Source organism: Crocodylus siamensis, chromosome 1, assembly GCF_052110815.1.
Source record: "Crocodylus siamensis isolate JL-2025a chromosome 1, ASM5211081v1, whole genome shotgun sequence".
NCBI lineage: Eukaryota > Metazoa > Chordata > Crocodylia > Crocodylidae > Crocodylus > Crocodylus siamensis.
The window spans coordinates 123,890,232-123,915,601 of NC_143395.1; the positions used below are offsets into that span (position 1 = coordinate 123,890,232).

Below are 25,370 nucleotides of genomic sequence, written 5' to 3' on the forward strand. Positions count from 1 at the left end.
ATTCTCGCTTCTTGTTGCAAGTCCATTGCCTGTCCGTTCTCAGGTTCTGTAGTTTGGTTGTTAGTTCTTACTGCTACTCTATCCTTTTCTTTTTCCTTCCCTCTCAGGATTTATCTGGCTCCATTGATGACTTGCCCACTGGAACGGAGGCAACACTGAGTTCAGCAGTTAGTGCATCAGGTTCTACAAGCAGCCAGGGGGAGCAGAGCAACCCTGCACAGTCACCTTTTTCACCTCATGCTTCTCCACATCTCTCCAGCATCCCTGGTGGTCCATCGCCTTCCCCTGTAGGCTCTCCTGTTGGAAGCAATCAGTCACGATCTGGTCCAATTTCTCCTGCAAGTATTCCAGGTAAATTTGTTTTTAAAAATAAAGGGAATGGAAACATTGTGTCTCATGAAATTATAAAAATAATTCTCTCTATGTATTGTATATTCATTCATTTCGTAGGAATCTTGGATTTTGTGGGTCTCCTTTGTTAATAAAATTCACACAGATATCAGAGAGATGGATTCAACCCGAAACTTCAGATCCAAGCACTCTCAGATCTTGGAAGGTTCTAGTCTAAATCTCAAATTTGTATTTGGTGCCTTTCACTGTAATGGATCAATCCAAACCTTTGATCTGAACACTCCCTGAACTTTTGAAAAGTGCAGGTCTGAATTTTTAGTTTGGGACAATCTCCTGGGTACATCTATCAAAGGCATCACACTTCTTTGAATTATTTATAGGGCCTTTTTATTCTAAATCAAGGTTTTGTTGTCTTTGTTTCCTGGAGTTATGCAGTATTTTAAGTGCAGGTGAAAATGGCTGTCTTAGGAAGGCATAGTTTGTAATACTTGATGCAAAATCATCAAGACGATATTTTCAGCACTTGGAGGGAGTAACTCTGGACAGATCTAGAATTTTAAAGAGAGGTGCATCATCATATATAAATAGGGGTCTACCTAACTCAAGGAGGAATCCAGTTGATTTCTCAGGGAGATTGTGGGGATGACTGCCATATTCATGGGCTGATCATGGAGGGGCAGGACCACATGACAGGCAGTCCTTTCAGCCAATCATCAATGAGAGGCAGAGCTGGCAGCCATCTTGAGCTGCCCTTCATAGCTGGGCTGCAGTGTAGTAAGGCCTGCTGGCTCCCTCTGGGGATCTAGCATTTTATTTTCAGTACACTTTCTTATTTTAATTTTCATGGATTTTGCAGGCATTGCTCTCTTTTATGGGCATTACCAGATATCACAATTTCCATGAAATCCACAAAATTGCAATTTTGGTAGATCCCTACATGTAAAACAACACATTTTTCCCCAGTTAGTAGAAGCTTTACTAATCTACTTTAGGCCTAGGGCTGTATTATTAAATTTAACGATTGAAGCAAAAGTAAATATAACTGCATTGGCATGAGTTAAAAACAATCTGCAGGACTGTGAAATAGGAACTTTGTTTCCAGGAGCAACTAATAGGCAACAGATAGCTTAACTGGTGGAACAAGAAGACTATTCAAAGGAGAGAGTTATTAATACCTATGGAATAAAGAGTTTAGAAGGGATCGCGTAGATTATGATGAGCCATGAACTCAGTCAACTCCCTCAGCACTGCCTGACTACAAATGCTGCTGCAGCTGCCTGGCAGCTGGTTTTAAACTTCGGGTGGAGCAGGAATCAGAGGGGTGCAAGTGCACCAGTGTATCTGCCCTTCCCTCTATCCCAGATCCACCTTTGGGGGTAACAAATTATTAGAGTCCCACCCTACCAGTAATAATTAAAATGACAGGGGCATGGTTACTATTAATTCTTTAGTGGTATCTGGTGTATGGTGCAAGTCATTCATGTGAACTAAGAAGTCTGGAAAACTACTATAGTTTTATCAACAAGAAAAATGGACAAATGCATTAATTCTTGACACACATTCTCAGTTGGCTCCCACCAATCTAGCTTGGCAGTGATGGGCCGAAATCCCAAACCATTTGGTGTTTCAAAAGGGCTGGTCTCCCAAGGCTGAAGAAAATTATGAGCAGAATTGACTGAGAGTAAAGATTTAAGATCAAACAAGGTGAATGAGAATTGAGAGCTCTGTTAAAAAACCGCATTCAATGGCCAGAATGCCACAATTCTAAAATCAAGAAAAAGGACATTCACTAAAGATCCTTCTTGATACCATGGTGGAGTAAAGGCAACAATTAGAACTGCAAAAAGCAATATATAGCAAGTGGGGAAAATAGATAATAATCTATGTACATCTATGTACATTAGAGGATATAAAGTATAGAAAATTGATTCATCCAAATGTTCATCCAAGAGGAGGTTGGATGCACATCTTGCTGGGGTCATTTGACCCCAATATTATTCCTGCCATGGCAGGGGGTCAGACTAGATGATCTACTCAGGTCCCTTCCGACCCTAGAAACTATGGAATTAGGATTAGGGAAGCTAAAGACATCAGGAAAAAAATAATGGCTAGCACAGCTAAGTCCATAAGGAGTTCTTAAAGTATTCTTAGAACAAAAAAATCCTGGAAATGGTGTAGGCCCATAACTGGATGGAGGTGGTAATGTTGTCAGTGATGATGCAAAAAAACAGTAGTGTTCAATGTATATTTCCATTCTGTGTATTGGATGTGTCAGGATGATATATTTGTGTCATATTGTGGACTGCAAGTATTTCTTCATCCTTATTAGCCTGGTAAGAAACTTAAAAAGGATCTCTTAAGGACAAATTTTTATAAATCAGTTTCTGATGTTTAATTTAATAAATTTAGAAATATTGGCATAATTAAGAGAGATCAATATTCAAAAAAGGGCAATAGGAACAAGGAATACAAGACATATCAACAGAATAGGGGCCTTTATCTTGAAAACAACTGGTGCTATAGGCTAGGGACAGGCATTCAAAAAGTCTGAGCCTGAGTTGATTCATCTTTGCAGACTAGTTTAACCTGTCGAGACTGAATCCATTTGCAACTGCACAGACATTCCTTCTGGACTGAAGGAATTCAGGTGCATGCTTGCAGTGGCTCAGGCTAAAAGCCAAGGAGCACTAGAACAGCCCTCCCTTCCCTTCGACAGTGCTGAGCTGAGGAGGGGTGTGGCCTGGCCCTGACAGGATGCTCTGATTAGGGAAGGGCATAAATTCCCACCCTGCCTACACCATCCCAGGCTTTTCCCTGCTGGCTGCTCAAGGGAAAGGAGTGTTGTCAATCCCCAGCTAGCACTCTAAGGCAAAGGGGTGGGGGGGTGTGGTGCATGCATCTTCTGGTGATACTGAGATTTTCAATCTCCTGCTCCCTGCTTCTTCATACTGTCTGCAAACCTGATTGGTGAGGGAGCCAGTAGGGGGCTGATAAGACAGCATTTATCAGCCCATCAACAAAACAAAAGTTTCTCATTAGTTCAAGCTCTTGTTAAACAGCTTTTTCCAGGAAGGAACAGAGCGACATTACCAGCTGACCTGTTGTATAACTCCAAAAATCCCTAAGCAGACACTGATCTGTCTGCCATTGTCCTGTCCCAGTGAAATTGGACACAAACACCGCCCCCCCCCTTCTACCTCTCAGCGTTAGCTAGCATACCACATGTCTAACACATTCAACCAGGTTTATATTAAACTAGTGTCAGCATTTTGACACTGGTTTATGTGCACTGAACTCATGTTCTGTTAACCAGTTTCTGATCACTTAAACCAGTTTATGTAATGTCTGTCCCTAGCCATAAAGTCTGTATGGAGCGGTGAGCTCAACATGAGTTCCCAGTTTATGAGCTCTTTGGATGTATACATAGGAACATAAATAGGAGTAGGGAGATGATTTTACCTTTGTATCTGGAGTGGGTGAGACTGGAATATTGCGTATAGTTCTAGCGCCTGTATTTTAAAAAGGGTAATGAAAAATTGGAGAAAATGTAGAAAAGATTCACAAATAGTGATTCAGGGGCTGGAAAAAGTACCTTACAGTGAGATACAAAAGGAGTTGATCCAGTTAGCTTATTTGCAAGCAGATTTAGACGTGGCTGGATTGCAGTGTGTAAGAACCTTCACAGGGAGAAATGCTAGCTAAAGGGTTTATTAATGTTGTTGAGAAAGTCGTAAGAACAAGTGGTTGGAACCTGATGTCAGACCAGTTCAGATGGGAAGCAAAATATTTTTAACAGTGAGCGTGATTATAACTGTTAATATAAACTACCAGGGTCAGAGGAGGATTCTTCATCTTCTGATGTCGTCAAATCAGAACGGAATGCCTTTCTGGAAAGGTAGGCCACAGCCAGTGAGAAGTTAGCCAGACTTTTGGTACTGGGCTCAAAACCAAAGTAAATAAGTATAAATATAAGAGCCTATTACATAGAGGAGGTCGGACTAACTGCTGTAGTAGTCACTTTGGCCTTAAAGGCAACAAACTGGTGAAATTACACACTAAATCTGTGCTTTGCAACTGTGAGTGAAGTTTAATGACTTGGAAAGAGGCCTCAAATTTGTTTAAAGCAACTGCATTAAAGCAGGACTGTCCAACATATTTGGCCCCAGAGACTGGATCCAGAGTAATTTCATTAAATATTAAATACCTCCAAGTAGTCATAGTCTGGTAAAGAAATCAGTATTTCACCTACCTAATTGAACAGGAAGTAGATACCATTTTGATCATCACCCTTCTTGTTAGATTCTGTAATCAGTCATTTTTTTGGAAGCACCGTCTTTCTTAGGTAGCAATTTTCAGAATGACACCAAAGAAAGAAACGTGGCTCCTGGCTTCTTCCTGGCCTAAGGTGGTTCCAAAATCAAGGGGGGGGTTTTGTTCTTGTGGTAGAAGATGATCTGTTGAATGTGAACCAGTGCAAGGTTTTTATGAATCCACAGGTAGCTATAGTGCCTTTTCCCAAGCAACAGCTGCAAAATGACATTATCAAGTCAGGTATTGAGAACCTTCAGAGTTGCACTGAAGTTGACTGGAATCTTGGAATGAGAGCAGGACCGATTCCCTTGCCCTGGTCTTGCCAGTAACTGAGTTAATAGAGAAACTTGGGATGCTTTCCCCACTTTTTTTTTTTTTTTTTTAACTAAACAGTGAAGGTGGAGAGCAGTAGGTATCTCCCACCTTATAACAATCAGGCATCTTGGGGTTACGGAATAAAGCAGGGTTGTCCAACTGTGTGGCTGAGGGAGGAAGGGAGGGATAGCATGTATTGCCTGTGCAGCCTACACAGCAGGGGGTTGTGCTGCAGTAGGGAGATGGGAGTCATGCACCAAGAGCACTGCCTACTCAGTGGAGAGAAGAGGAATCCAAGAGGCCTGGCAGTACAGAGTGTGGCCTGGGAGCTGTGCTCCAGCACCGTGTGGCCCTCAGCCACAGGGATGCTGGACAGCCCTGGAATAAAGGCTTGAGGACAATAAAAAACAGAAAGTTCTTTCACACTTTCATCAGTCATGGAGGATAGCAGGTTTTGTGGGCTTTGATTTATTAGACAGCTACTTGATCAGAAGCTGCTATGAAAGGTGGATGCTTTAAGTAGTTTCCCAGGGACAGGACCCTGGCAGACATATCCAAGTGCTCTGTTCCTTCTAGTCTCCCAATCTCACTGGGGGATTGAGATGAGGAGTCAGCTTTCAGTAGCTTTGTCCCAGATCTTACTTATGGGGCAGGAGAGAGCTCTATTCAGCTTTACTGTAAACCTCTGTTTAGTGCACCTTTTGGATGTTAAGATTTTCAACTATATAAATAGGACTGTCCTGTCACCCTCCTCTTTCATCCTGCTTAGTTTCCACCCTTTTGTGTCATTGCCAGTTGTTTATTAACTTCCAAGTCCACCTATAGTGCCTTGGGAAAAAAAGTAAGAGAGCACTTACTCATATTTCTGTGGCCTGTGATGATCAAGCTACAGGGGTATGTTTGTTTCTGTTTCTTGTTTTTTAAATGAATATTCTTTAGTATACTCTTGCTCTTTCTTTAACATTTTTGTTTACTGCTATTTTTTACTCCTTCCTCACCCTTCCCTTGTTTGTTCTGACCTCAATCCTCTCCTATTACCTCCTGCGATGTCTTGCTACAGCTTCTCCATGTGACATAGATTGGCTCTTTCAATCATTCTCTCTCCAGCAAGTCATTGTAAAATGAGCAGCTGTTGTGTTGCTGATAGCTATGGCGAGGGAAAGCCAAAGTGTTGCAGGGGGTTCTTGGCGGGAAGGCCGTTAAAATAAAGGTGTTGCTTTCCCAGGGTTTGCTGGAAAGGAAGCATCCTTTTCCCCATCCCTCCTTCATTGAAACAAAATTGACAACTAATAAAACATCTAAAGGGCAGACAAACAAACAGCCCACTATTAAACCTCCCAAATGGCTGATTCCATTCCATTGCCTGTTTAAACTGTTTCTCCACCCTACTGCAAATCTGCCCTCCCATATTGCTTATTATCACACATTGTGAATTTCATGGGAATGGACTGGCACAGACAGCACTGACATTGGCATATCCCTAACTCAGTGGGCATTTCCTTCCTGTGTTCTGTGAAAAGCTGAACAGATATTTCTTGTGGTAAGTGGCATACATCTCTGCAGTCTTTGTTTCCATCCACACGATTAGAATATAGCAGGGAGATTAACCGTTGAGGGTGGAAGATCCACTTAACTGTGTTTTATTCACAAGTGCATATTTTTCTCAAAGCTATATCATTTCTTTTTTAACCACACTTATGTTACAGAGCCCATTTTTTGCTCTTTAACAATTAAAAGCAAACCAGTGTCAGATGCTGGTGGAATATGATCTTGTTGTAGATTTTTGTAACAGAGACCACCCTTTTACTTTACCCAAAATAATAATGTCTTTATTTTGTAGCACTCTCTAGAATAAGGATACAATTTCTTTAAGAATATAAATGTCATGCCCTGTACTGCTTTTAGGTCTTACGCTGCTCCTAATTCAACCCTAACCCACTAGTAGAAGCTGACACAGCAGAACATCAAAATGCGCTGCTGTTGCCAGAAGATTTAGTGGATGTTAATTTTACTTTTCTTGCCTCCTGCACCAACCGTTCCAGTTTACTAACAAAGCAAAAATGTAAATAAGCTAAACAGTTTTTTCCCCAAAATTTTTATTTCATTGGCCGAAGGCTTTCATCAGCTCTTTCTTCTCTGCGGCATAAGCAGCAACAGTGTTTAAATATTAAGAAGAGCAAGTGTACTGTGGGAGATTGCTGATAGGCCAGGAAAGTCTTAACCCCTTAGTGCCTGGGAAGATTTTTATGGGACTTCAGAAATGCGTATTATTTTAGATCCCAGCCAAGAGTTTTACTTTTCTGAGTACTGACATTTTTTATGCTAATTCTTTGTATGTTGCAAATGTCTTTATAAATAAATGAAAACAGTGGCTTTTTACATCACTAGACATAATTTTATTTTCTGAACTTCTTTTCTGATACCTTTTATTTTTAATTATTTGGCCAACTCGCACATCTTCACTGGCTATAGACTCAGTCACTAGGTAAGGTTTGCTCTGCCTCCTCTCCGTAAGACTTGTCTGTGTATGGAGTTGCTCAGGAATTGTGTATTAAGGAATCACTCCACATGTGGTTGTTCCTATTCCAGAGTAAGGCTATGTCTACATACAGCTGACTCTAATGCCTGAACACATAGATGCTTGCAGGCTTCTGGCAGCTCTGTGCAGCTCCACTCAGCAGCTGTGCCACCAGAGCATGAAGGGCTCACTAGACAGGCACCAGCTGCTGAATGGACCTCAGTAACCAGCTGAAGGTATGAGAATATCTATACATACCTTCAGCCAGCTACCAACTGGCAGCAGAAGCCTTACTCCACTTGGCAGAGAGGAACTGTTAATACAAAAGCAGTTCTGCCACAAAATATTGCTGCATAGGCCAGAGCCCAAAAATGGGTGGTGGAGGAGTTATTCAACTTAATCTACCTTAAAAGATCTTTAATGGTAACAGTTGGTCAGCATCTCAGTAGTGTGTCTCATCTAAATGACCATTGCTCCACCTGCAAAATTAATTAGTTCAATACTGATGCAAGGAAAGGAGCTGTGTCCCACTGTGCAATGAACTCCCCTTCCTGCAGTGCTGGATTTTTATTCAGTTCACATACAGACCAGCTAGCGTAATACTGAAGACCTGACATTTACAGTACAAGCTGATATTAAGCAAGCATTAAGGACCTAAGGAGGACTCAGTTGTCCAAGGCTGTTATAAAATCTAGAAACTGAGCTCAAAGTCTTGTAATTTGGCATGAAAACTAGTGTGGGAAGGCTAAAAGGACTTAACAGCAGAGCAAGGAAAATAGTGAGTAAGGGTTAGTCCATCATGGGCTAAAACTGAGGTTTTAAAGTGTGAATCAGAATGGGTATAATAGTCTCTTTCATGCCTGCTAAAAGTTTGAGCTAATGAAATAAAATATTTTTAGAAGCATGACTGGAATAAGATAGGTTGATCAGATGTAACATGGTCATATCTTAAACAAAAATCCTTGCTTTATTAAACATTATTACTGGTATATTAAAGTGTTTTTAAAGCATTTTTTCAAAAAGATGACTATCACGTGAGAATGAATTTGTGGGCTAGTATTTTATTTACATTTTTCTGGTTAAAATTAACAGGTGCTTAAAAATGCCATTGCAAGACAAGAAAGGGGATTATTTCCCCTTAAAATGGACATGGTCCCCCTGCCTAGAAAGATTATTTTAACACATCCATCAATATTTCCCTCTTGGCTTCTCTAGAGGCAAAAATCCTGCAACAGCTTGTTGCAAGGAAGATGCATGCTGTTTATTGGCAAGCAGACCAGGAAAAACAAAACACAAAATGCCATTGACATAGCCATGTTTTTAATCACTGCTAGCACACAAAACATCTATTCAGCAGTTTTACAAATCTAGAATGCTTGCTAGGCTGTAGTTTTCCCTTAAAATGAAATGTTGAATGGTTCGGGTAGCAGTAGTTTAGCTCCCTTTTTTTAGCAGTATTTAGAACTTTACACTATAATCCACTTTTTTTTTTTAAATGGGAGAAGGGGCAGTCAGATTGTAGGTACGTGGCTTTAGGGATTAGTCTTACAACGTGGATCATTTAACCTCTGTTATGTGTTAAAATTCAGACTAGATCAGTCGTGATTATAAGTTATCGTCTGAAGACCATTTGGCTTGTGTGAAATGAGTTGGTAGTCTCAGTCCATTTCCTTAGGGATGGTAGTCCTTATCACTAAAGCACTATCAGAATTGGCACCCTGCTTGGAGTTTCATCAGAAAGGTCAAAGAACTGTCTTGTTCTCTAGAGGTGGTCTCTCCAAGAAACAGCAGCAAGGAAGAAATACTAGGGAAATTTAAACTCTTGCAACCCATTCTGTATTTTGAGGACTGTGTTTAATTTTCAGGGCTATTGGGCTGGTAGATTCTTAGCATCATTAAATTAAATTTAAAACCAAGAGAGGGACAAGTGTCCAAGAAGAACAGTTAGCTCAAATAGTTTCTGCTAATGCTTTCTATTTAAAGTTATCTTGGTTGTTTTAACTTATATTATAGATGTTAAATCCAACTGAATCTGTGGTGCCTAGGTTTTGGAAACCCATAAAATATTTTTCATAAATATAGTTTCATAGTTGGTAGGGTCAGAAGGGACCTGAGCAGATCATCAAGTCTAACCTCCTGCCATGGCAGGAAAGAATGCTGGGGTCAAACAACCCCAGCTTGGTGATTATCCAGTCTCCTTTTGAAGACACCCAGGGTAGGAGCTAGCACCACTTCCCTTGGAAGTTGGTTCCAGATCCTAGCCACCCTGACTGTGAAGTAAAGTAGTGCCTCCTGATGTCTAGCCTGAATCTACTCTCAGTCAACTTACCCCTATTGCAGCTACCAAAATTGTTAAATGCACGCTTGCTATAACTTTCAGATGTCCATTGCATACCATGAGCAGATGCATGATTTTGTAAAGAGGGGTGCACGAGCAGCAACTGTCTCTGTCAGTGTGGCTGTGTGCCCTCTCACGACTTCTTCCCCTCTTCCATGGGGCAGGCAAACCAAACTGCAGGAGCAGCAACAGGGGACTTTTTTTTTTTTTAAGTTACCAAATCAAGTAAGAATCTCTACTCTGTTCTGTCCTCCTCCCCCCACACTCCAAGCCTCTCAGCACCCCTTCCATGTTCGTGGGTACCCATTCCTTCCTCTCCCCAACCCTCCACTGCCACTGTTGTCACCAGCTGCCTCGGAGGGGCAAAGGGAGCTCCAAAGCCTCTCCTGCCCCATTCCAGCTGGGCTGTGAGGGAAGCAGGGGTGGCAGGCAGGTTCCCCCCGCCCTGAGCCTGCTCCCAGGCTGGCAGGGAACATGCAGGGGGACTGGGCTGAGAATAAGACTAGGATGGAATTCAACGTAGACCAGTGCAAGGGGCTGCATCTAGGGAGAAGGAACCAACAACACACCTGTGGGCTGGGGAACACCCATCTTGTCAACACGGTGGCAGAAAGAGATCTTGGAGTCATTGTTGACTCCAGGATGAACATGAGCTTCCAATGCAAGGAAGCAGTCAGCAAGGATAACTGCACCTTGCCGCACTTCAAGAGGTATGTGGCTAACATTGACAGGGTCCGGAGGAGGGCCACTCGCATGGTCAAGGGGCAGCAGGGCAGGCCCTAAGAAGAGAGGCTAGAGGGCCTGAACCTATTCAGCCTCCACAAGAGAAGTCTGAGAGGGGATCTGGTGGCCGTATACAAACTCATCAGGGGGGACCAGCGGGAATTGGGGGAGGCTCTGTTCCCCCAGGCACCACCCAGGGTTACTAGGAATAACAGCCACAAATTGTTAGAGAGAAGGTTTAGACTGGACATAAGGAGATATTACTTTATAGTTAGGGCTGCCAGGCTCTGGACTGGGCTCCCAAGTGACATGATACTCCTACATTGGGGGTCTTCAAGAGGAGGCTGGACAGATATTTGGCTGGGGTGATATGATTCTGTTACTTGTTCCTGCCTGGGGCAAGGGGTTGGAACTGATGATCTGTTTGGGTCCCTTCCAACCCTATGTACTATGATACTATGGGCAGGCAGGCGCAACCCATCCATTGCTGCTGTCCCTGGCTAAACCTGGCTTCCCATGTAGCCTAGCTGGAATGAAGTAGGAGCAGCTTTAGAGTCCTGGCTGCACAGCCCCCTACTAGGGCTGTGCAAAGCTTCAGTCCCTGGTTGGATTCAGCAGAGATTTGGCCCAATTCGGTGGCCAAATCGCCAAATCTGAATCAAATCAAAAGACCCTTTAATCTCTCTGAATCGAATCAGAGCTCTCCAAATTGATTCAGAGATTTGGACCTTGAGACAACTTTAAATGTTTTTTCTACATACCCTTTAGGTAGAGGTATGTAGGCTTTTGAGTGCTGCGATGCTGGGGTACATGGAGCTCAGAGGGCTCCCCAGTGCACTCGGCAGGAGATGTGAAAGTGGACCAGAAGCACTTCCGGGTCTGCCGGGGAGCATGCAGGGGAGGCCCCGCCCCCCACTCAGTGACTGGTGCTTCTTGGGTCGGGGGGGGGGGGTGGCCACCTAGGGTCCCCCTGTAGTTGATTGCTGTGCCAGGAAGGCACGGGGAAGCCCCCAGTGTGCTCCCCAACAGACCCAGAAATGAACCGGAAGGACTTCTGCTCCACTTCTGTGTTTGCCACTGAGCACATGGAAGGACCCCCCCCACACACACACACAGTCCTGTGGAACGGTCCATGCACCCCAGCATCACAGTGATCACAAGCTGCACTGGTACCTCGAAATATGTTTAAAAAACAAAAAAAGATCTTTTAAAGCTGTATCTGTGTCCGAATTGCTGATTCTCTGAATTAGCATTGAACCTTCAGATTCGGCCAAATCAAATCTGGGACAGTGATCTGCATCAATGAATCGAATCACCATCCCCCGATTCAAGCTGAATCTGAATTGCATAGGGCCCACTTCGCACACCCCTACCCCCTACTCCTGGGACAGCTATAGACAACTGCAACAGTGGCACTGGGCAGGGGAGAGTAGGATTGGAAGGTGTTGGGAATATGTCACTGAGCTCAGAGAGGAAGAGGAAGAATTCTTACTTGCTTTGAGGACTTTAAAAAGTTCCCAGCTGCTGCTCCTGTGTTGTGGTCTGAACCGTGGGTGTGACTGTGCCACTGCACCACTTCTGGATCTTCCTTTGTTGCATAGCATGCTTAGCCTTCAGAGAGTCGTAGTTTAATTCATATATTTGGCCTTTAAAATATGCATCCTTTTATTATGTGGTGTTTCTAACCTAACCTCCTCAACCCACCCATAATATCTACAGGAAATGTGACCTGGTGCCTGTATTTGTTTTATGAAAAAACACATTTTTCAACTTCTGTTTTAGATTATTATGTAGCTAAATTCATTTGGGATTGGATCTTTTCCATTCTCTATAATTCCATAATAAAGTGTAGGCTGCATCCTATCACAAATGGAAAGGTTTTCTTCTCCCTCATGCATTGAAATATTGAGCAATGATTGCTAAGTTAACAGGGAAAGTCAGTCATTGTGTTCACCCATTAACAATACATTGGACCCAATACCCAAAGAAAGCTTTCTGTAAATCTAGCACAACATTTATTTTGTTTTTTGGTATAGAGTAGGCCATCATGCTCTCAGTTCCTATTTGGATGGAACTCATTACGGCTTTTGCTTCTTGCATAGGGGCCTGCATGGGACCACATTGTAATTACCATCAGTATTGACTATAGAAAAAAAGGCATTGCATGTCCTTACTTGGGAGCACAGAAACTGAACAAAGGCATAGAAGTCTTAATACATTAAGTTTCAACCAGGTGGTAAATGAACATTTGCTGAGTAAGTAAATTGTTTCCACTATGCTGATGCCCCTCCACTTTCAGTTATGACAAATATTTTTGAGAACTGAATTTGCAACAGGACACGTCTTACCTTTTTTGTAACAAAACGTTGACAAGCTAAATAGTGTTTTTTAACAGATGCATACCAAGCATTGACAGTTCAACTCCATACTTGGAACTGGAACTCTAGTGTCAGAGAGGGTTTTTAAAAAGTACACAGACAAAAGCCAACTCATTCTGGTGAGTTTTTGTATTCCTTTCTCCATCACCAGACAACAGTGGACTCAAATTATTGTGATGTGTTGATTGATTACAGCCGTTAAGTTTCTTAGTAATCAGTTTCATCACTTATTCTCAGTTCACACATGCACCTTTGATTTCTCTTCCACAACAGGGTGATGTGGGTTGTCGTTGACTAATGAAGAATAGAATTGGTTTCGGCGTGAGACAAACGGAATGCCGACACCAATCCCGAAATGCATTAATCTTTAATAATCCACATCTGCATGTTTATAAATGATATAACTAGGGGTTGCTAATGTTGATACTCCCCCTTCCAAACAGAAACTGACACAGAAGTTCGTATTTGCAAACTACATTAAAGGCATATGGCTGACTGTTCTGCGTGTGACCTTGCAGAGGGTACTAAATTGATGAAAGTTCTAAGTTGATTAAGAATATATGAAGAATTGCTAGGTTCCAGCACTGTTTTGGGTTTACCATTGTTAGACGAGATTAAATATAGCATGATAGATCTTGTAATACAGAAGATCAGACCTGCCAACAGTTTTTGGAGGCTGCTTTGTATTTTGATGCTTTTATTCATAATAGTCATGTTTGCTTCTCCTTATACCCCTTTCTGAGAATATTCTTTATGGTGTGATGAACTCTGGCATGTTCTCTGATGAGTGCACTCACTGTATTTTATTCATAATAAGAGCTGTTATGATGTTTCTCAAAGAGGATCTTGTTCCACATATAGGTGGGGTGGGATTAGTGACATTTCTTAATAACTGGAAGCTGAAGACTTAGAGCAGAGGAAGAAGAGCAGGTGCTGCAAGTTAAGTGGTCCAGTGCGATATATCAGCATGACTCAAATCTCCACCTGTCTGCAGGAACATTAAGTGGGAGTCAGAGAAAAAGGAGAAAGGATCAGAAACAGTGGGTAAAGAAGGAAGAGACTGTCAAAAAGGGGCATAATCCCTTTGAGTAAATGCAGGGCAGCTGCCTCTGTCCTGACCCACAAAAGTAGTCAAGAATGCATCCTGGCTAGCCTTTGGCTATACTTATAGGGCAGTGCCATTATTGGCAGCTAGCTCCTGATTCAGAACTATTCCCTCACAAAAATAGCTCCAATGAAGACTTTGAATGAGGGGAACCACAGCAGTCTGTTTTACCCTGTCTTTGGTATCTCTCCTGATTTTTCGCACGTAAGATGATACAAGCTTCCAAAGATTATAAGTGAAATTTTATGCCTTCTGTCATGTTAAAATTGTGACTTAAAACAGCTTGTATTAGGCAGCAAATCCTAGGGAGCTGTACCTATCTCTGCATTAGGTCTTTTCTGTCTCTCAGTTATTTCTGTTGTATTTCAGAGTAGTTTAGGAAAAAACCTCCCTTTGTAACTTATAAGTGCTGTCTAAAAATGATCACTAATAATGAAAATTCTTTTCCCTAGAACTTGCATTAACTTCCTAAATTAAATTGTTAATGTTTTACCTTTCAGGGGCGGGAAGGATGAGATTTCATTTTGGGAAAGAGAGTAAATGCAATGTTAAGAGGCAAGACAACTTCCTTATCTTTTGTTAAATGCATTTAAATGCTTAGAACTTGGATAAATGGCAAATTAAAATTTTGGTTAATTGAAATATATAAAGCAATTAAAATACATTTCTTTTCACTAGTTTGAATATGTACTTTATCACATTAACAAAGATATAAAATAATGGATCAGGCATTCATACAGGGCTAAATGTTAAAGCCGTTAAACTTTGTTCTGAATCCATCTGTATTCAGTAGTTAAGTCACAAAAAAAACCTGAAAAAAGACAGAATGAGAAGTGCAGTATGGGCTACAGGATTTGGCTCACGAATTGGATTGTCATGTGCAGCGTACTCAGTTTAATATGCATATTAGATAAGTGCATAATTCGTGTAACTGCACAACTCGATGCTGGTCCCAGTTTGTTACCTATGCCTCACATTGTAGCAAACTCTGTCTGCATATCAATTAAGTGCAAAAACCACTGAAGTGCACAAGAACTTTTCAGCCTGTCTACTTTGTTAACTTAATCATACCCCATTTAACTGCATAGTTGGTGAAACTTAGTAGGAACCCTCAATTTCAAGGCTTCTAAAGCAGCCTGAAGTGACTGGTACTGTCAATTTCAAGGCTGCTATTAGAGAGGTATAAGGCACTCTGAGAAGCAAGATAAGAAGCCCTAATGAGGTGCAAAAAGCTTAGAACAGGCCTTTCCTGTAGTTAATGAGCATCGTTTACACTGAGTTGGGTAGGTACATACTTCTGGCCTTTCTTCAGTTCTGAGGCCCTGCACTTAAACAGAGTGTGTTGTTTTTTGTCACATATGAACTGCCTGTTCCTTATGTCTTATTTTGGAAATGTTATATGATACTAATTCAGAAAAATACAAATACTTAAGTGCAATAATAATTAATAAGCTCTGTAGATGTGAGACAGAACAACTGTGAATGAACTGTTTCTTTGCACAGTTGCTTTGGATGTTCTGGGGAACAGAGAAAGGAAAACGAGTGTGGGTCAGTCACATGAGACTTTTAAAAAGTAAAGTCAGTGGCTTGGCTTTGAAAAGGCCTATTTAGTATGAAGCAGTGATCAAGGGAGGAAAGGGGGGGAAGGAGCGAGCGCTTTATCTAATCTTTCTCCTGGGGACCCAGGTGGACAAATTGGCAACCCTGTTCGCAGCCTTTTTTTTTTCCCCTCCCCTTTGTAGCATAAGAACTGCTAATCGGATCCATGCTGCTGCAACTGTGGCTAGTTATTAACAGAATAAAAGCAGATTTCTTCAAAAGAACGGGTGGGGGAAAACGACTATATAAAATTGCAAGGTTGTTAGAATCTTAAATGCACAGCAGTCGATTTTTTTCCCCTATTCTGAATTATACGGTGAATACAGTCTTTCATCTGTCACTGTGCCCATTTCTTCAGAAGGCAGCCAAATATTAAGCTTCTCAAACAAAAAAAATGTTAGAATGAGGAAAACTACTGGGGAGGAGGAGGGGTAGCAAAGCATGGAGGAGAAACCAGGTTTTGTTTTTATTAATTTGGCCTGGTGAGAGAAATACGAGCTCTCGTCAGTAACTGTGCTCCCATCCCCCAGCCACCATCTCTGAATGCAGGGATTAGAAAAGATTTAACTGGTTGCTATCCTGGGACTGGCTTCTAGCAGAAATATCTAGTGCTGTGATATCTCCCCATTTTAATGGAAATCATGCATTAAATGTTCACAGAGTTAGGCAGAGGTGAAAGTGCAAGGAAATTGATCCCAAAAATGGATTTCAGGTGAAATTGCAGATCTCAGATAGTTGTTAGAATGGGGCAGTAAGCAGTGACCCCTAAATTTAAGTTATTCAATACCTCCTGCTCTAAAAAAAAATCTTGTGTCCTCCTTTGAAGAGCAATAGCACTTGTGTTTTTTTAGTGTGAGGTTTGATATTTGGCAGAGGCACAGTCCTGTGGCAGAAAGATGCCCTTTGGTGATCTCATGAAAATCCATTCAGATTTGGCTAAATTGTTAGCTGCTGAAAATTGTCTCTGGCTCTCTTTATTTCACACTGCTCAGCTTGCTTTGGGCTTGCTGCCAAAAAGCCTGAAAAATTCCCTGAGCCTGCATTGCCCCTGTGCCTTACTTCAGCAGTCTAAACACAGAGCGTGACCTCTGGATGGGACACAGGCAAAATAGATTCTTCTGCTGCTGCTTTCCTCTCTGTGTTGGGGAACATCAGCTATGTGAGGGCTAGAGCAACTTCCATTAAGGGGTATAAACAATTCTTAGTCCTCTAAAACAGCATTTCTCAACCCGTGGGTCATGACCCAAAAGCGGGTTGCAAGAATTTATGAAAAGGTCACAAACAAACTTTAAAAATGGATTCACCTTTAAAGGAGAAAAACATGGGGAAACTGGCTTTTCCCTTGCAGGCTGGCAGATCCCAGCCTGTGAGGAGCTACTTGGGGCCCACTATGCCCCCACTCCCACCCCCTGTCCCACACACTAGGGGATTAGAGGCAGGGGGCAGCAGGTTGGGAGTGGTGGGGGGGTCACTGGGTCAGGACTGGCCATCAATATTTACAAGTGGGTCCTGGTACAAAAAGGGTTGAGAACCACTGCTCTAAAACACTTCTTATTAAGAAGACTTCATGCCCCCTGGGAATAGAACCTAGACCTCTAGCATGGTAGACCAGGGCTGCCATTGGTACTGTTGTATACCAGACCACTGTTTTTTAAAACCTTTGCCCCCTGTCTGTTTCTGAGTGAGGAGTGGACTGCAAAAAGTACCGTTTTTCAGTTTATTGGTGGAAATAAATGGCAATCATTTGTCCTTGCAGTTCTATTGGCTGTGTCTAGAGGTAAGGCAGTGCACAGCCAGGTTCTGAGTTAGTCAGGGAGGTAGGGAAGGAGCAAGGTGACTTTTTTGTGGTGGCTGTGCCCCTTGCTCCTAATTGGCCAAGGAACTCAGTGGCACCCACCCCTCGCTGCTGATTGGCCAAGGGGACCAGTGGTCCTGCCCCTCACCAAGGGGTTTGAATATCATTTAGCATTTCTATTATGGTGGCATTCATGGGACTTGAACAAGACTCACTATGGTGGAGGCCATGCAAACATGAAAAAAGGCATGGTTCTGATACTCCAAGAACAAAAATGTGTTATGAACAGAGTAGGTGAATTGTTACCAGTTTCTGGTTTTACATGCATTTGGAGGATTATTAATGTAAAATAGAGAAACCAGTGGGTTTAGAAGATGATATATTTAAAGAACTAATGAATCTATGAAATTCAAGACCAGATCCACTGACATTGACTGCTTTGCACATCTCCAGTGACACAAAGCAGCTATAAACTTGGCTTCAACAGCCAGTTAAAACTGAATTTGCAGTTGCTTTGGATTACTGTAGAGCGGGGGTGGGCAATTATTTTGGCTAAACGGCTACTTTAGGAGTTTTTGTAAGCTGTTCCAGGCTAGGGGAGGGAGACAACTGATTCTATCTGATCGTGGCCCATCCACCTGACACCCACCAGCACTCCCAGCAGTGGGTGTGGGACTGGTGGGTCAGGGCACCTGGGCAGCAGGGCCAGGTCCGGTTGTGGCGGAGACACTATCAGACAGCAGGTGGAAGGAAGCATCACTGCAGGGGCTGCCAGAATGAAGAGTCCGGCCACTGTACCACTCCCACCCCACTGCTTGTCCAGGAGTAGTGGGACTGGCTGAATGTGCCATAGCGCAGGGTGTCTACCACACCTGGCCTGGGCAAGGCCAAGGGACTGTACCTGAGCTGCAGGCAAGAGAGAATCCCCTGGTGGGCCAAATCTGACGTGCAGGCCATATTTTACCCACCCCTGCTATAGAGAAACAAATCAGCTGGAATGCAACCTCACTTCAGAATGCTACGTAGCAGGGTGTAATGCGTCGTGAGATTTGAGGGCCTCTGACTTTAAGCCCAGCCTGACCCAAGGGAGCAGTGAAGCACTGCTAAGGAGAGTAATACCACCTGTTTTTGCTGTGCTGAAATTAATGGCAGGATTCAAGTTGTGATTTTTGTATTCATGTCTGTGAACCAGTTGAAGGTGATGCAGTTGGGTCCATCACAGAACATTCAACCAGTATTATTTACTTACCAGCTGAGCAGGCCAGAGTGAGTGCCAGTACCAGTATCGAGTGCAGTGGTCTGAAAAACAAGGTTCTGATCAAATTTATAAAAAGCCTTAAAGTATTTATCCAGGTTAGGGGCAAGGAAACAAAGTAAAATTAGCTTTTAGAGAAAGTATATTAAAGCTAGTTTTAAAAGTGTTATTAATCTGGTAGGAAAGCATGGGTAATGTGAGAAAAAATATTATTCTGTTTAAGTGAGCATGGGATCTGGAAGCTGAGGGGAGAATGAGAAATTCATGGTAGGGTTTTTGCAGGTCAAGGCCAGTTGCACCTCCCTTTCAGCTACCTCAAAAGGCTAATTTAAAATTGCATCTTGAAAGTCCATATTCAGCATGGCCCCGAAGTATATGCTTACCTTTAAATGTAGGATTGAAAAGAGTCTCTTGAGTCAGTGGATCCATGCTTCACTGATTATAATGTAATATAGCTTAGTTCATAATTTTATCAAACACTGTATTGTATTGAAACAGGTTTCTGCCCACTGGTTCTAGATCATCACTCCTCTGATGGTTAGGCCTTATCTTCTAATTTCCAGTCTAAACTTATTCATGGCCAGTTTATAACCTTTAGTTCTTTCACCAGCATTGCCCTTTAGCTTATATAGTTGTGTTTTTTTACCCACTGATGCATTTCTAAAAAGCAGCCATATCCCCTCTCTAATTTTGCTTGCTATTACTGTATTTACTCAAAGAGAAGATAAGGTCCCATCTTCCCCCGCCCCCATCAGCATGGAGGAAAAAGCCCCTTGTCTTACGTTCACATGCGAAGGAGAGTGGGGAGTAGGCAGCTCAGGAAGCCTGGATTAGGGCCAGAGTCAGACCCACAGCAACCTCCTGCCCATCCCATGGGCAGCCCCTTCCTCCCCCTTACTATCAGATGCAGCTTGGCTCCAGCTCAGGCTGGGGTCCCTCCCAGGCATGGAGCACATGGACACCCCTTCCCCTACTTGGCCAATCAGCAGCACTGACACTGCTTCATGGCCAGGCATGGGCTGAGTTTCCCTTTAATGGTGTGATGTACAGCCTGAGCAGCATCTGACAACAAGGGCTTAGGGGATGGGAAGAGTCTGTGGGGAGCTGGAGGTGGCAGGGTACAGGTGACTGGGGGGCGGGGGGGCAGAGTGATTGCAGGGAATGGGTGGGGCAGAGCAAAGGGGCCACCTGACCCCTCCCCCCCAACTCTGCCTTCCCTGCTGTAGCCAGGGGGAGGGTGAGATTCCAGACAACCTCTCCAATACTTAAGAGTCTGTACTTGGAAAACTTTAACATTTATACTTTTCCCATATATAGGATCTAAGTTTTGGGGGTCGTCTTATATTTAAGTAAATATGGTAGTTCCTAAGTACATAACCTTGCAACTTTTGTTGTTAAATACCATTCAAGTTAAATAACTCTATTCCCTAAAGTCATTCAGTCTTTCTTGGATAATATTCCGATCCTCCCCTGTATTGACAGTGCTCCCAAATTTAGTGTCATCAATTAATTTCATTAGCATACTCCTACTTCCTGTGCAAAACTCACTAATGAAAGATTGAAGAGTAATCCTTGAGAAACTCCACTAGTAATGTCTTTCCAGCCTGATAGTTCCCTTTTCAATACATCTCACTGTTGTCTGCCCTTTAGCCAGTTCCTTATCCACCTTTTGGTTCTTGTACTAATCCCCATCCTTTCCATCTTATTTTGCACATGGAAACATGTTCTCACTTAAGTGCTTTCTTGAATCAGTTTTTAAAGGCAAAGCCCTGCGAAGTGTTCAGCATCTTCTGCAGATACTGAGGATCCTCCACTCCTATTATATTGATGGGAACTGAGGGCCATCTGCATGTTACAGCATGTGTGCAACCTTGTATAGGATTGGACCCTAATTAATCATAATGGTCCTTCTTCTGTACTTGATCAAGTGCTTTCTCTTTCTTGCTGCATCTTGGCTCTGAGGAATTTATACTCCTTTGTTAACTGCAAATTTAATGGCTCTACTCTTAATGCAATCTCCTCTTTCTACCTTTGCAGTGTAAGAGGTGTGTCCCGACTGTTCAATCCAGCTTGTCTGAAAGATAAAAGTTAACCTTTTCAGCCTCTGTTTCCAACGCGGATGCACATTCTCATACAAAATATTTTAAAAAGCTTAGCATAATTTTATTTGAAAATGGTAATACAGGCTGTCACAATATTATTAACCATTAAAAATAATGTCTTCCCTTTGTACTTGTGAATTAACTAGTTTTTTTAAAAAAAAGGTAATCCAGTAGGCATTTATGTCATATATCCCATAAGCTCTCGTTTTTTAGAATTTTCACAACAAATTTAAAAAGACAGTATTTAAGTTTTAAAAGGTTCTCTTGTTCATGCAACAGTAGCTGCTTTTCATAAAATTTTCTTATATATCTTGCATTCCACACTATGCTAGATGCAATGCTATTGATTTGAATGGCACTCTTACTATTAAGATTTACTTGATACTATTTTACATCTAGCGTAATATAATAGCATGTCACTGTCTATTAGTGTTACATGCGCTATTCTGTTTACTGTGATTTTTCATAATAAAAATGCTTTGTAACAATGTGTACAGTAGTGTTCACCATGCATAAACTCTCGCAGTTGGAATATCTTATCACTGTAGGGTAGTACTATGCAAAACCACAGGAAAACATCAGCCCTATTGAAAGTTCCATCCATATTCCATTGAGTCAAAGGATCAAACAGTTATCAGGGAAATAATTTGCGTTTTCTCCCCCAAATAGCTATATTCATGTTACAAAAAAATACTTGTTTCATTCTTTGCAATTTGTCTTCCAAAATTAATAGAAAAGTATGCTAATATAGTAATGAAAGTGGCCTCCCTAAAGGAGTTTCAGAGAAAATGTGCCCATTTTCTTTCTTTTTGCTACATAAAAGTCTGAAGGGATGGAAGGAGTGTGAATTGGTTGGTTGATAGTTTATTTTTAAGAGTAATTTTCTGGTTTTTTGCATTTCTTTTTTCTGCTTGCTTTTTGCCTTTTGAGTATCTGGAATATCAAGTCTGATCTTAGCCTTGCTGAAGCACTTTTCAAGTCTCAAGAATGTATACTAGGAACATAAACATTTTTAAATTGAAAGGCTGGGGATCTGCTGTATATGAGGCACAGGATGCACAAAGCCCCATTAAGCGCTGTGTTAACTCACACATTGTCTGTTGCAGAACCAAACCAAAAAGATTTTCTTCCTTGTGTTTATTAAACAGCGGTTGAGGGAACAGGAATAAAGAGTTCTGATTCTCTGGAATTCAAACTACTTCTCTGTATCAATTCTAAATCTCACCATTAATTAGGTTTTTCTTTCTTGATACTTAGATGGTAAGCTCTTTGGGGCAGGGACTTCCCTTTTATTCTGTGTTTGTACAGCACCTAATACAATGGAGGACTATTGATCCTTGCTATCACAGTCCAATAAGAAAAATAGTTTTAAAAAAGACACAGGCTTTTTTTAAAAAAAAAAACCAATCAACCTTGAAGTTCATCTTATTATACCACAAAGAAATATAAAAAATGCACAGACTTGGGTCCTGACAGAAACTTAGGTGCCTAGCTCTCTTTGAAATCAACTCCTAGTGACTGGGTGTTAGATGCAAAAATAGAAGTTAAGTGCTCTGAATATGTTTAAGATGACCCATAAGTGGAACTCTCTTCTTTTACTGATCACCTTTCAAGACAAAGTGACAGCCGTAATACTCTAACATTTGGTTGCTTTTGGTTAAACATATGGTCAATATTCAGTAGTAGCTTTGCAGCCTTTTGTATACTTGTGCATATAATGCATACCTAATCCACAAGAACAAAAACTTTTTAGTAAAATGTATGGTACTGTTGCAAGCTAATCTTTTATTTTAGGGCTCATAGTTTTGGATCAACTGCTTATTACTTACAAAAATAATTTTCTTCTGTCACAAGCAAAATTTGTTCTGAAGTTTTCATTTAATAATGGGGAATGTTCAAAAGTACCCTTTTAAATAAATAAATAAAATAGTAGTATAAATGTATGCAGGTGCCAGTCATTTCATTTAATTTGAAAAACTCCTGACTTCACATTTCTAGATGATGCAGATGAAATTGATTTCTGTACTACATAATTCACATATGCACAGTTCTAAAGTTTGCTTTTGCCTGTGCTGTGCTTGTATGTCTGTATATACAGGATAAGAGTCTTGCTCAGTGATTAGCATAATTATTAACATAAAAAATTAGAGATTTTGAAAGATTAAAATGGCTCAGACTAAAGGTATGCAGTTTTTAGAGGAACTGCCAATCCTGTTCCTGAAGGAGATGTCATTTGGGGGCTGCACAGGGCAACCAGCGGTAGCTCTGCCTGTTTTTTGTAACTATAAAGACTTCTATGGCTTTCAGAGGCATGCTCTAGGTTTACTTGAAATAGTCTGTCTGATACCAGTGCCTCAGGCATATGCAGCGTAAGTGGTAGTGCCATGTGTTAACATGGAATTACCGTTTGTTTACAGTCTTGAGTCACTGAATTCATTCTGTCATGCAGAAGTGTTCATTATAATATAGGCACTTACTGTCTTGCTACAGCCCACTCCTGAGTGACATCAAAAAAGAAGTCGGTATTTTATTCTCATAGGCCTTAGACTTCCTAAATGGTTTGTGGATCCAAGGCCCCAGGCACTGAATGTTTCATAGTAGCATCATGGTTTGGTCTTTTGGAGGAAAAATTCTGCCTCTTGCAAATTGTGGAAATAAGACGGTTGTCACATCCTTTCATAGTAATGTCATCCCTCATGTGCTTTAGTGCAAACTCTCCTAATTCAAATAGCTTGACAATGTTTATACTTAAAATTATAGTTTTTATTTCTGTGCCTTGGCTCTTTATTTAATATTTCTTTTGTACTCAGTCACTGACATGGCTGCTCTGAAACAAGGCAGTGCACGGGGCAGAAGGATTATGTAATACTTCACTTGTCTATGATGTTTGGCACTTCATAGCTTTAAGGAAATAGCAACCCCTACAGGCTGTCTTTAGACCATACTTATGATTCCAGAAATAACCACCGGATTTCCATTTTATCCATTAAAAAGCCTGGCAGCTAAGCAAAAGGAAATGACGCTAAGTACACACAAATCTGTGTCATGTTTTTGTATTTCTAGTATTTAAAGTGAAAAACAATCTGAGAATAATCTGTACATTTTTAAGGGTAAGGAATAAAAATCTGTCTACTGCCGTTTATACCACAGTAGGCATCAGCAATTTCTGAAAGCCTGAAGTATATTTTTGTTGCCTAACCTGAGGTGGTCCTCAAGCTGCTTTGGCTGTCAAGAGCAGATGTGTCTCAAAATCAGCAGTGAATGAAAGTCCTAGGAGACGTTTGAGACTTGCTCTCATTTCTCCTTAGGCTGTGGCAGGTTGATTACTTGGCAGTTGCCATCTTGTAGCAGCACAAGGGTTGCTGCTTGGCCCTACACACTTAACGCGATGTTGAGGGTTAAGATGTGACCCAGAGAAGTGGCTCTCAAGTGTCATTCATCAGTACAGTAAGCATCTGCTTTACCGTATAATAGCGTTGAAGGGGCTGACCTAATATTCTCAGCCTCCTGGGTCTGAAAATTTGGACAGTGTTTGAGCTCTTCATTGTTTCAGGGTAAATAAACCTCAGTTTATATAGAGTTCACTTTTTATGAGTCTTTTGAATGAAACCTTAAAAGTGGGTTGTATCTGATTTGCATGGACATTAAAAGTACCATGGCATTCTTATTTGTCCTGGTGCCTTTTTGTGTATAATAAGACTCTCCATTCACTTATCAGTTCTCACAGATACTCCCCACACCTCTCTCAGTCCATGTATCCATTTTGGTTTTTTATTCTTGCTTTACATGTGGACATTCAAATCCACTGATTCAGTGTAAGATTTTTTTTTTTATACTGTTGTTGTTAGTCATTTCTGTATTGACTGAATTTTTCATTGGTAATATTTTTGGCAGCAGTCCACGTCTGCCTGGCTGGAGGCCAGTTCAAGCTCGGCAGGATGAGCCCTATTGTTCACCAGACTTGGATTTTGTTAAACTCTCTAACAGAAATACGTGTCAGGAGATTTGCAGCTATAAATTGGATCATGTCAGTGAGGTTGGGAACTCACTCAATACGAAATTGAACATTTCGGCATGCCTGTTGCTTAATATGTTTATGCATGCTTCCTGCTTGGGTTTAGAAAATGTGAAAAAGGAAGACCTGTTGAGCTGTATCTCTGTTGCATACTGTTGGTTATTTTTCTTTGATGTTCAGCGGTTCAGAGATGCAGCAGTGTTTGAATTGTACATCACACCATTAAAGGGAAGTCATTTCTCTTTGTTTTGCAGGCAGTCAGATGCCACCTCAACCTTCTGGCAGCCAGTCAGAATCCAGCTCCCATCCTGCTTTGAGCCAGTCACCAATGCCACAAGATCGAGGTTTGTGAGGTTTTTACTTTGTGCCAAATGTTTGTTTCATTCTCAGCAGCATGTGGACATGATAGAATTTCCCTTGCTTTTGCCTAGTAAAAAAATGACAGTCTCTATTGTAACAGACTGTGTGGGGGTTTTGGGGTTTGGAGGGGGTCCTTTCCAGGGGGAGTGAATGAGTAGCAGGATTTAACCAAAGCACCGTTGCAAGCAAGGCGTTCTTAAAAGAC

The 25,370-nt window shown here is 41.6% G+C and overlaps 1 protein-coding gene across 16 annotated transcripts in view; it reads left to right on the forward strand.

The window, feature by feature from the left end:
- Positions 1-25,370, forward strand: part of ARID1B (AT-rich interaction domain 1B) — a 446,992-nt gene that overhangs the window by 305,699 nt on the left and 115,923 nt on the right. For all 16 annotated transcript variants that reach the window (XM_090041894.1, XM_090041757.1, XM_090041776.1 and 13 more), the window contains 2 exons: positions 108-351; positions 25,060-25,149. In XM_090041894.1, coding sequence (XP_089898020.1) covers positions 108-351; positions 25,060-25,149 — 334 coding nt within the window. The remainder of the gene's footprint in view (positions 1-107; positions 352-25,059; positions 25,150-25,370) is intronic.